Source organism: Botryllus schlosseri, chromosome 1 (assembly GCF_051294905.1).
Source record: "Botryllus schlosseri isolate E-star chromosome 1, Bs_hap1, whole genome shotgun sequence".
NCBI lineage: Eukaryota > Metazoa > Chordata > Ascidiacea > Stolidobranchia > Styelidae > Botryllus > Botryllus schlosseri.
The window spans coordinates 5,270,752-5,283,916 of NC_137236.1; the positions used below are offsets into that span (position 1 = coordinate 5,270,752).

General features: G+C 41.2%; 5 protein-coding genes across 6 annotated transcripts in view; 1 reads left to right on the top strand and 4 right to left on the bottom strand.

The window, feature by feature from the left end:
* Positions 1-13,165, bottom strand: part of LOC145436146 (serine/threonine-protein kinase PLK1-like) — a 992,061-nt gene that overhangs the window by 926,100 nt on the left and 52,796 nt on the right. The gene's annotated exons all lie outside the window — the stretch shown is intronic.
* LOC145441575 (uncharacterized) overlaps positions 1-13,165 on the bottom strand; it is a 232,529-nt gene that overhangs the window by 150,523 nt on the left and 68,841 nt on the right. The window lies entirely within an intron of this gene.
* LOC145436771 (uncharacterized) overlaps positions 1-13,165 on the bottom strand; it is a 355,402-nt gene that overhangs the window by 112,142 nt on the left and 230,095 nt on the right. The window lies entirely within an intron of this gene.
* LOC145441576 (uncharacterized) overlaps positions 1-13,165 on the top strand; it is a 268,801-nt gene that overhangs the window by 86,590 nt on the left and 169,046 nt on the right. The gene's annotated exons all lie outside the window — the stretch shown is intronic.
* On the bottom strand, positions 1,195-4,030 carry LOC145438074 (uncharacterized). Its single transcript, XM_080315500.1, has 2 exons — positions 3,304-4,030; positions 1,195-2,458 (listed from the first exon to the last, which is right to left on the bottom strand). Exons 1-2 carry the CDS (start codon positions 3,838-3,840, stop codon positions 2,435-2,437), a joined length of 561 nt encoding a protein of 186 aa, XP_080171626.1. The 5' UTR covers positions 3,841-4,030; the 3' UTR covers positions 1,195-2,434.

Below are 13,165 nucleotides of genomic sequence, written 5' to 3' on the forward strand. Positions count from 1 at the left end.
TCGCGACCATGAAAGGTTGGAAATCACCGGATGTGAAACCTGCTGGTGCGTTTTATAGTAGCCTAATCTATAGAAAATTCGATATTATTGACATAATTCATACATAAAATTTAACAGCCAAATGCATCTTAGTAAGTACCCCACAAGTCACATCGACGGTAGGCCAAAGATCAGTGCTTTTTTAGGCGGAAGGGGACAGAAAAAATGCTGTTTCGGACCTGATTAAAACACATAAACAGATAGCCGCACCGACCTAAGAGTATAGCAGGGCTGTCAAACACAATCCTGACAGGCCAGACACGGCCCGCCAGATGATTTCATCCGGCCCGTGGAGGAATCTATTGCAGGCCCTAGCAAGTAGCAATCACCAGTGCTCTATATCCCACTCCATTCCTGAATACAGTCGATGGGCAATGCTTTGCTAGTGTGACGTCAGATTGACAGACAATATGTTATACCTTATTTTAAAATCCACTAGTGGGCGCTATAGAGTGTCCGGAATTTGCTCCACAAAAATATGGTAACCCTATGATAGGCAAGCAGGTGGTCGGTAGTTGTCGAGGTGAGTAGCCTTGCCAAATGTGGGTTGACACAACTTGCTTGGTGGTAGGTCATTGAGATGGGTCGATAGCCAACATGCTGTGGACAAAATCATGTTGGGTCAGTGTTGGGAGCGTGTCACTACCAAAGAGTCACCAATCATTACAGATTTTGACTCGAGTCAAGTTCGAGTCACTCATTTTTTTATTGTGACTTGAGTCAAATCAAGTCACTAACATCGAGTCCCAAGTCATATCGAGTCTTACAGGTCTTCGAGTCAAGTCAATGTAGTCGAATTTGGGAAGTGACTAAATTCAATTCGGGCCATTAAATTTTTCCAACTAGAATATACCCCATGATCCGTAATATATTGTATTATACTATTTTACATAAAGGAGTGATAATAAAGTATCCGAATGAGAAACAAGGTCACGGATTTGGAGGTACAATTTTGAAATCATTTGACTGGTGCGGCCCACGAGCGATGAGAAGGTTCGAATCCGGCCCGCGACGCAAATTGAGTTTGACACCTTTGATATAAACCATATGCCGCCCGTACTCTAATAACCACTGCTATACTGTCGAGATTCAACGGATGCAACGGCATATGGCGTTAGTTCGTACCCTGCCAGCATCAACGAATATATAGAACGATTGTTGGCTCATTCACATGTATTGATCGAATAAGTAACTTCAATATGTTGCATGTGTCTCAAAAATGAGCATGAGAGATACGTAAGCTTACATGGCATGATAGCGAGAGACAAGTAGTAAATATATTCAATGTTGAGGGCGATTACAGGACGGAGCAAGCAGCTAAACATCGTCGTGTTAATGGGTCTTGACGGAGTCGAGTAGTGACAGATGATTTTTACAGTACTGCAATGATACGTTCCTTTACTGAGACGTAATTTTCCAACGCGAAAATTGCAATGACATAGGCGGGGTCGAAAAGTAACATATACTCTTTATTGAGATATAGAACTGCCTGACACAATTATTGGCCTCTAACATACTAGAGTACTAGACAATGTTAGGATAAGAAAATACGAGGCTATTCAAGCCTAACAAAATACACCAACACATTATCGAAACAATGGCAACGCATTAATCTCAAAATATTTTCTTTTACTTAAGTGACGACACGACTAACACTAAGACACAACAAATATACAAATTGTACACAATTTCTAGCCAAAATGCTAGAAATAACTCAATATTTCCCATTGGTGGCTCGAAAATATCAAGAGTGGCACAACTGCTCACCAAGGGAGGATATCTAACTTCAAACAGGATTCCTGGAAACCAATATGTACACTTGTACAGGTATGTCATGCTAAAATTGTACTAACCACCTCTGTGTCAGTATAATGCGCGACTCAAGTGGTAAGCAACATACCCTTAGTCCGCTAATATGTACAAGTGTGGCAAATAAAAAGGTACATATATTTCGATCAGTGTGGTACACTGAGCATGATCGACGTATCCTTCAGTCGCGCAGTGCACGTCTACTACTCAATAGCTGAGGGACATCTGCATGCTGTGGTATGTCCAAGGCAGACTTTGTATGGGTCTGGCATGTCTGGCTCTTACTTTCAGGTGTGGTGAACAGCGTAATATTTGTTTTGGTTCTCGGGCTGGTCTGTCTTTGAACAGATTTCTGGGAATTGTGCTCTCGCAGTACCGTAGCTGGTATTTCGTACGCGGCTACGCATTTTGTTGTCAACACTAGTCTGGTCGATTGAATGCTGTAGAGGTCGAGGTCGAGTCGGTCAATTGCGGGTCGGTACCTTTGATTTCGTCAACCGAAACTCATGCCAGAATTGTTCCCCAAGGATTGAAAACGTTCGATGTCCCTTTCGCTATGAGAGCTCGGATGAACCGGATGCGAATGCTACATCGGAACGTGCGCGCCAATCTGAAACAGCACACGACAGCCAGCATCACTTTGAAAAGGACTTAAGAACTACGCTCGCTAACTTATAGCGTCAACGACAGACCCAAACAGTCGACTCTCCAACAGGCCTGGTTCGCATGATATATGCCTAATCGTTGGGCTGAGCAATCACATCTGTGATAGGGATCGTGCACACGATATCGTCACTGGTCTGAACTATCGCGTCACAGGCACTGCAGGGGCGTCTTACACACGGGAAATTACGGTACACAATTACGGTCACAATAATGAATTTTGGTGCCAGCATGCACCGCCATATGATGATTGAGGTTGCCCGTAAGAGTAAATGCCTTCCCAAATATATCACAACCACGATTTTTGATGCAAACATGCATATCCATATGTTGCTTGAGGTGCCTCTTTCTAGTAAATGCTTTCCCACATATATCACAAACATGATTTCTGATACCAGCATGCATATCCATATGAAGCTTGAGGGTACCCTTCTCAGTGAATGCTTTCCCACATATATCACAAATATGATTTTTTATTCCAGTATGTATATTCATATGACGATTGAGGTGACTCTTACGAGTGAATGCCTTCCCACATATATCGCAAACATGATTTTTGATGCCAGCATGCTTATCCATATGAAGTTTCAAGAAACCTTTCTCAGTGAATGCTTTACCACATATAGCGCATTTATGATTTTTAATTCCAGCATGCTTATCCATATGCAAATTGAGGGTACCTCTACGAGTGAATGCTTTACCACATATATCACAAACATGATTTCTGATGCCGGCATGCATTTCCATATGAAGCTTGAGGTGACTCTTACGAGTGAATGCTTTACCACATACCTCACATTCACTATTGTGTATACCAGCATGCACATCCATATGAAGCTTGAGGGTACCCTTCTGAGTGAATGCTTTACCACATACATCACATTCATGATTTTTTGTTCCAGTATGCATATGTATATGACGCTTGAGGGTACTCTTCTCAGTGAATGCTTTACCACATATAGCACATTTATGATTTTTGATGCCAGCATGCATATCCATATGAAGCTTGAGGTGATTCTTACGTATGAATGCTTTACCACATATAGCACATGTATGATTTTTGATGCCAGCATGCATATCCATATGACTCTTGAGGTAAGGCTTTTTAGTGAATGATTTCCCACATACATCACATTCATGATTATTGATGCCAGTATCCGTATCCATATGACGCTTGAGGTGACCCTTCTTAGTGAATGCTTCTCCATGTAAATCACATTCACGATTGTTTATTCCAGCATGCACATCCATATGACGCTCGAGGGTACCCTTCTGAGTGAATGCTTCACCACATATATCAGATTCAACATTTTTGATGCCAGCATTCATATTTATATGTTGCTTGAGGTTACTATTCCCAGTAAATGCTTTCCAATATATATCCAATTGGCGTTCTTTCAAGTTGTGATCAATAGTTGATACTCGATCCAAATCATGCTTTTCTTTATGACACTACGGAAAAGACTCACCGAGTTTCAGCATTTCAGCATATAAAATTAGTTCGCTTATCGACATCTGCAATGCATGAAAGAGTGGAACTATTTTAAACAAAGAGCATTATAAGATTGTAGACGGAGCAATCACCATGACTTCATCAATGATAGTGTAAAAATCATTATATTACATTGTAATGTAGTCTTATTGTTTAATGTAGGCGGATATCGTCAAGAGCAGTGATTCCCAACCGCGGCCCCCAGCTAGCTTTCTTGCGGCCCCCACAAAAATATTGAGAAATCTATTTATGAAAAAAATTATATTTATAAAATACTCTTGCTTGGATTGGAGTCTGGAGTTTTCAATTAGGATTGCAGGAAATTTGTAAGTAGACTGCTAAGTAGGGCGATTTTTTTTTGACCTAAAAAACGGATGATTTTGACCTAAAAAATCTAAATTTTGACTTTTTTTGACCTAAAAATACTGAAATTTGACCAAATTTTGACCTCACGTATGCAAATTAGGTGTTTTCGCACATAATGTCAAAATTGTACTGCTTATCTTCATTTCTGGTTGGAACTGTCTGTCCTTACAAAGTAGATTGGCCTGAAAGAACGTTTTTGGCTCAAAAACTGACACATTTTTACATGAAAAAACTAGTATTTTAACGAAATCTGGCCCTATGAAGAATTGCAGTAGTTACATTACGTATTATGGTGGAATAATTAAAACTTGTTGTAGTACAACGAAAGATACTTTCCTACATTCTCGTGTAGAAAGTGTTTGTTTTGTTTGTTTGTTTTGTGGTATTCATGGTTTGTCAACTACTATGGTCATTTACACCAGGCCGATATTATTCATTATTTTCCGTAACTGCCAACATATAGCATGGTCCACCTCTAGGATTTTTTGTAAGACACCGCTTACGCGGATGAGGTGGCGAGGCGGAGCCTAGGTGAACCTCCAACACTTAGCTATCGGAATTATGAAGTCGACCTCGGTCGGGATCGAACCCACACCCATTGGTGTTGCAGCCGCGGATTATACCACTGCGCTATCTAGGGTAGAAAGTGTCTGTTTTTACTAAGTATAGCTTGCCATGAATGGAGAAAGAACGTTCAGCAGCAGCAGTTGTTAGCTGACAACACTGAAGTTGTGTGCACACTGCTTGCTGGCGATGCACCGTGTTGCTTCATTCTGACAATGTTGTCTATATCACAATTTTTCAGCTTGCGCTTCTTGATGTAAGAACCATGCGATGCCCAAGCAGTCTTGCTTCAGTTAGGATATTGCGGTACGTTGACCATAAAACCATGTCACTATTTGTTTCATTTGACCGTTTATGATTCACAATGAGCAGACGATGGGCCGTTTACAACGGTAGGCCTATCTAGTATAGGCTACAGGCTGTAAATTATCAAATGATAAGTTCACAGACAGCGCAAAATCTAAGATACAAACGAAATGTTGAGGTCAAAAAAGGTCTGATTTTGTAAACAATTTTGACAAATTTTGACCTAACGCTACAATTTTGACCTAATTTTGACTTTTTTGACATGTCAAAAAAATCGCCCTACTGCTAAGATTACGTCACTGCTGTTTCAATGCAATGTGCCCTAACTTTCCAGTTGAACGGGCAGTACTAATAGATATAGGTATAGCTATAGGTATTGACCAGACCGTAACTGCTGCACCCCAAGCCCCCCAATTGGAGGGAGCGAGATCGAAGGGGGACCAAAATTATTTAGTGAATTAGCATAAATTAGAGATTTTTCGCGCAGCGCGCGATTTCAAGTCTCCGAGTACCTTAATTACTGGGTACTCTTCGACCAAGATAAAATACGCAAGATTTATAGAAATGGGCATATCGGCGTTGGCCATTACCGCGCCACGACGCACGAAGACATATAAAGTTTTAGGCCAGCATGTAACGATTGTAACATGCGACTCCAAGAAGTGTACCAGAACGATCGGCAGCGACAAAACCTTGGCCGAAAGGACTGCCCTTACGCTGACCGAACACTTTGTTATGTATATTCAAAATACATATAGGTATAATTGACCATAGGCGCCTAAATGACTGGCGCAAAATGTTCCTGTCCTGGCAATCTGAACGTCACGAGACAAATAGGCTACCATCCCGCAGGGAATAATTATATGCCAGTGAAGAACTACCAATTTGAAATCGTGTGCATCTTTCAGTTTAGTATGTTTGGGCGATTCTATAATTCTTGATATAGCAGACTGGAGGTCACGAAATAACAAATAACATCATGTAACGAAGTAGTACCTACGGGTCCGCCCGTCCGAATATGATTAATTATTATTTACGTGCCCTACAGTTTCCAAGACACCTCACTCAGCTCTACCGGTAAATCGGTAATTGATAGCAATATATATATGCAATTCCTGATCTTATTGACCTATTTTATTTTGAATTATCGAAAATTTTCGCGCTCCATGCTGGCTCACTGAACGGGGATCCTGATTTCGTGACAGAAGCGAACAACGGCATGTGGGGTCGGTTTATCACCCTATGGGAGCTCAAGACCTAAGTGTTTTGGGGGCCTGACGAAGTGCTGTTTCGTTCCTGCCAACGGGTATACGCCCGAAGATGTTTAATTATTATTGAGTGACACACTACCTTTTCAAGCACAAGTCACTCGGCTCAACTGGTCAATCTGATTACCTGAGCAGAGAGAGGTTAAAAATTGATAGCAATACATATGAAATTCCCGATTATATTGACCGATTCCATCATGAATTATAGAAATTTTTCGCGCTTGGCGCGATTAGTCGAGAGGAACTGCCTAAAACGGACAGCCGAGTTACATGATAAATAGTGTTAAACAGCCATCTAGCTTGAGGGGGTCTGGGGGCTTCGAAGTTCTGTTGATCACCCTATGGGAGACCCAAGAGAAACTTATTTTTATGGGGGTTGCTGACGAATTGCCGTTACGGCCCTGGGTATTGAAAACTAATTTACGGATAGATGTGCAACAAGTGACTCACGATTGAATACGGCGAGATGCGTACTGCTTAGCCGGCAAAAAGCAGCATGATTGGTAGTCCTATAGCTCGCGACCCAAGCGCCCGAATAATTTGATATGTCGGTGTTTATCGAAAGCATGCAAGTGTCGCACTGATTCCAAAACTGCGAATTGAAATCTCGCCAGGGCAATAAAACTACTCCGAAATAGCCAGCAAAGGTTGATTGTTCTGAACAACGGGAGCGCGGCAACACAATGAATGGCCAATGGCGTCAAGCGAGTGATCGGAAAAATGCCAATTTTCATATTTTGGTGACTATTTTGGGTTCCTTTCATTGCCTAGGTAGGCTATTCGTGCGGCCCCGGCCGTACTCTTAAATTCTAAAATTGGCCCTGCCACCGAAAATGGTTGGGAACCACTGGTCAAGAGAACTATTGTTATATCAAGTTTAGATTCTGAATCAATTATCAAGATTCGAGATGCAGGTCTTCTTGTTTAATGCAGTCGGATATCAGCAATGGAATAATCAGTATATCCAGTTTTGATCAATTAAAACGATGAGAAGATAGATATATTGCATTTGCTTCCACTAGCAGTTTAAAGCATATCGATGTTAAGCATTAAATGCCAAAATAGAAAATAGCTAATATCATCCATCATTGGCCGATGAATTGATCTTGATTTAACTTAGGGATGCATTAATTCGACTTCAGCATTATAAAATTTATTTTCCTCGATATTGCTTTTTCACCCTCCCGAAACAATCCGCCAATCACCATTTTTCCAAATTAGACTCGAATAGAATTGAAGCTATGATAAACAGGTCTTTCCAAATTAGATTACAATTATCTGAATCGGCGAAAACTTGAAATTGAATCAAGTTCCTTTCATTATTAGAGGAACGAAACATTTCGCTGCACAAGTTGGATTGGCATTAGATTAGTGACATTTTGCTCCAATTAGTCTAATTTAACTAGATCAGGTTGTCCAGGTCTGCTAACAACTATAGACATTTACCAACATACTTGAGTCAGGGATATTTTCTGTTTGGTCCTACGTCTGGTGATCAGACAAATTCAAACATTGGTAATGTGATGCATGTTACGATACAGTGATGACATTTAAAATTAAAATAATATTAGGACGATTGCCGAAGTTCAAGACTTTCACAACAAGTTTCAGAACAATTCAAATTCATTTAGCGTTGAAGAATCCATCTTATAAGGGTATTTACAGGCCAAAATCTATGAAGTACTGGTGTATATGGTAGATACGACACATTGATTAGGTAACGATCATTGCTCGTAATAAATGCTTTGATGGTAAAGCTCGACTCAATTGATTCTACCTCAAGAAGATTTTTCGCCATTGGAATCTTTCACGCTACCCCATGACGAAGAAGCAGTGGTAAAACTAGATCATATACACTGGACTGTAGCAGAACTAGAACATTTTCAACTTTTTTTTCAGATTAGACTAGAATTAGAATTATAGCTAAAGATTTTTTTACAAATTAAATTGGAATTATCAAATTCGCAACAGTTGCGAAATTAAATTAAAATCAACATCATAACTTCTTGGTATTCATGCTCATGAATTGGATCTAACTAAAAACTAAAACTAGATGGGACACTGTAAAACCCGCAAAACCCACAAAACCTGTGAAACCCGCCAAACCCGCAGCGTGAGTAGCAGGGTTTTGCGGATAAACGCAGGGTTTTGCGGGTGACAAAGTGGCTTTGGCGGGTGAATAGCAGGGTTTGCGGAGGAATGCCAGGGTTTTGCGGGTGACGAAGTGGGTTTTGCGGTTAACCAGCAGGGTTTTGCTGGTGAATACCCTGCTATTCCCCCGCAAAAGCCATCGGCAAACATCTGTTAGATAATCCAATTTCATCATCATCATTGGTTTATTACAGATTTTATCAGTTCAATACACCACAAAAAATGCGATACAATGAATAGACAGGAAGATGTCGAAGCGACTTGGATTTGTCTATGGAATCAGACACCCACCTTGGCCTAGGCCAGTGGTTCCCAACGTGGGCGATTTGGCGGTCCAGGGGGGCGAAAATGACGAAGGGGGCGATAGGGGGGCGAAAATGGACAAAGGGGGCGACAGGGGGCGAAATTAGCCAAGGGGGCGATAGGGGGGCGATGACGCGCCAAAACGGCTGACTTTTTTTTTTTTTAGTCATCCACCTAGCAATGCGGAGAGAAAAACGTTATTTTGAGCTCTGAGCGGAAAAATATGACTTTTTTTTTAGCCAACCCGCCGGTGATTACAGTTTGTATGCCCATTTTTCGGTACACAAAATCTGGGGGGGGGGCGATGATCGGTGTTAAGCTTGAAAAGGGGGCGATGGTTCGAAAAAGGTTGGGAACCACTGGCCTAGGCGATGTAAAGAAGAGGCATGCACACTGAATGAAAGTAAAGAAGACAGTAGGCTATAGAAAAAGAAAGCGACAAGAATAGGGCGGCATGTCATGGGAGGCGAGATCGATAGGTCAGTCGTTTCTTCTGGAGTTACACATATCGCCTGGTCTTAGAAAAACGTTGCTAGCTAGGTGTCAAGCCCAGTAATCCATATTTCATGGCCTGGTTAAAATTACCAACGAAAAATGGCTTGGAATATCGCTAAACCCAATAAATCTGCTAGAGACGGTGTATTTCATTAAAACTCTTAACATACTGTGCGAATATTCGCTGTTTCCGGAACTTAGCAGCAAGGACAACATCACCTGACAAATTTGGAAGCTACAGTTGTCTGATTCAACCGTGTCCAGAAGAGTAACAGCAATGTCAGTCGATCTTTTATCGCATGTTCTGAACCACGCTGCCGTGTTTCAGAACATACTTAAGCCTTGCATTGGACGAATCCACCGACTCGACAGACATTACATAGCTAATTATCTGGGTGCATTTTATCTGAGTGGACATATTTCCAGAGCAAATGCTGGCAGGGCAAACGTGGGGAGGGGACCAGTTAAAAACATCCACTTGACAAAGCTGACTTATATAACTATATTGGTGCAGGGCTCCAGTCATGGAAGAAAAGGAGGAGAGTTGCTTGGTTTGCTCAGAAATGAGCCCGATCACTGTTGCAAATGGCCGCTAGGCGATAAGCGGCACATCTTTTTGTTTCGTAAACAACAACAGAGAGCTCAAAGTGATAATGCATGGCCTGCGTAACGAAAAAGCGACCGTAATTTTATATTTGCGCGCTCACGCATCGAAACAGAGAGTTCGGTTCTCTGCTGGAAGGGTTTGAATGTAGGACTTGGCAACGAATGCAATACACCCTCCATGAAGGGATTGACTTGCGCCACTGGAAGATACATATTCTCACAAAATACAGCAACTGCAGACTTACGAACGTTGTCCATTAATGCTTTAGAATGCATAAAAATGCCCGCAAACGACTGGTAAATAGTCTATAGTAGCCTAAATTTAATAGTAGCCCACAAATACACGATAATAATGTTCTGCGGCCCGCAGCGTCTTTTGCTGATAAAATGCGGCCCGTTATACGAGTGGTTCTAACTGTGCGAGTTTTGTCACCCGCAAAACCCTGCTATTCCCCCGCGAAAGCCGCTTTGTGACCCGCAAAACCCTGATAGTTAACCGCAAAACCCGCTTTGTGACCCGAAAAACCCTGCTATTCACCCGCAAAATCCGATTTGCCACCCGCAAAACCTTTCTATTCAGCCGCGTGATGTATCAGACGTGCAATGAGATAGATTTTTGTAGTTTATGAGACTGGACGAAAATCCTGGGACCAGAATGCAAGTTTGCGTAAGGGTCCGCCATGTTGCATGGTATTCAAATTCATCTTTAACACAACTGACCAAATCTCCATCACTATGATCTGTGGCTACCAAATAGCTGTCTTCATTTGTCCATTTGTCCATTTGTCCATTTGTTCATTTGCTTTTTATTACATTTTGACAAGAATAGGTTTCAGATGATAGTAAAAGACCCAAGATGACTAATGTGGTGGTTAAAGTTGGTGTGTTACGACTTAGTTTCCCTAAAGCTCACCAAATTTTCCAGCACATAAAAAAACTCACCATCATATTTAGAGCGAAGTGCACATTTCAGACCAACTTTCATCCATATACATTCTGGGTAGTTAAATATACTATTACCGAAAAAGTACATTCTATTATCCAACTGCGAAATGTTCAATAACTGCATGCATGGGCAGTGGGCAACTGGCACGGTTACTGAGAGGTTTGGCGCCATCCGAAGGTTTAGGAACGATATCCATATATTTTGAATCGAGTATCAGGCTGTGGAGGATTTCATTGCACTGTTTAACAAAGCTGTAGGTTGATCACAGTTCACAGACTTCTACCGTGGAATATATTCGACTGGGATCACTAGATTTAATACACTAATCAGATCCCAGTACTCCATCGTAAAAGCTGCCCTCGATATCAAAGGACAATCCCAAAGACCCAAACCTAGACTTCCGATGTCGACATCGCTACCTTTTTAAATCTCGTGAAATTTAGCACCTGTATCGATGAGCTAATTCCAAACAGGATCACAGAAGTTACGCCATTTTAAAAATTGACAATTTTCCACTCATTGCGGGTCTGAACAGTACTTTGTTTTATCAATACATTAATCAAGGTTTAGCTGATGTTGGAAGACAGTTGAGATTTGTCACTTGGATTTCTCGGTAGCTTGTCTGATAGTCTATATGTCAAAGTGACATTTAAGACCTTACGGCGTAGGGTCAAAGGTTAAATTGAGTGAAAACTTGCTTAATGACCTGGTATGAGTCAAGCATTACAATATTGCTCAAACACATATCAAAATATAAAAACAAGTAGGGTCTCAAGGGGAATTCGTTCAAAGCTGTTTAATTTTGGTCCCAAACCTCTGAAGATATTAAATTGCAGTCTCAGTCCCCGTCTCTCTCAAACGCACTGCATTTGTGCGCAAAGTTTGGAATATGCTAGACCAGGGGTGGGCAAACTATGGTCCCCGGCCACGTGCGGCCCGAGACAACATCTTGTGCAGCCAGTCAAGGCATTGAATATTTTAATAGAAATAATGATAATGCGCAGTTCAAATCTGATCACTAGAGAGACTAGTTTAAACTTTTTCTTGAGATATTTCATCATGATAATAAGTGATAACCGTATAATATTGCATTTCGAAACATTTCGCTTGCTAAATATCCAGGAAAATCTAATTGTAAATGAATTAGTTCGTATAACAATTGTGATTTCGGGTTAGAATTCCAACTTTTAGTTCTGTACTTGGAAAACTGATTTTGTGCGTGTTATTTAGATTCGTCCTCTCATCTATATGCGCAGTTAGGTGCAAATTGTTCCTAACTTCAGCCTCATTTTAATCATAATCAGTTGTTTGAATCAATACGAAACGCGGAAAGTTGAAGATGAATGCTTTGTAATGGTTAAAGGATCAACTGATAGGTAGCCTACATCGGTTCCTGCGTCTGAGGTAACACAGTCTAAATTACTTCATTGACGCGCTGTGAGGTTCGTGACTGGTGAGGCATGGACCCCCCCCACACACACACACAAACACCCACGCAAAGTACCTGATAAAGAGACCCAATATGTGAATACCAAGAACAGCGGGTATAGGGAGCATTTTCTCTGCGCAGTGATATCCGCTGCAATTCCACATTCTAAAATATAAGTCGTCGGACTGGTCGCTATTGTGCTAAATGGGCAAGTTTAGACGGATATTAATTACTATCTCTTCAAGTATCGGTATAAATTATCCGAAGCACATGAAAATAGTATCCTTATTTACAGATATTTTTTCAGTAAAAAACACTAGATTTGCCTAATTTCGCAAGAAAATACACTAGGACACTAGGTCAAGTCAAAATACACCACATCTAGTGTAAAATCACTAGGAGTGGCACCACCGACCGCGAACAACGACAACGCAGGCTATGTAAGTATAGCTATCACATACCACAAACACAGCATAAAGGCCACAAAAACGACGATGTAGCCTATGCAAGTAGCTATCACATGCCACAATTTAACGGAAAGTACATAACAGCTACATAAGTAAGGGACTGAATTTGCTCCGCATTACGTATTGGCGGTCGCTACTATATAATTCCTACAGGACTGCTGTATTCCGAAATCCATAGGCAGTTTCGCTGTGTTGCGATTGTCCAATTGTTAGCGAATAGTACATGAGTCAGATTAGTTTGTGCCTCACCTGGCTATTGTT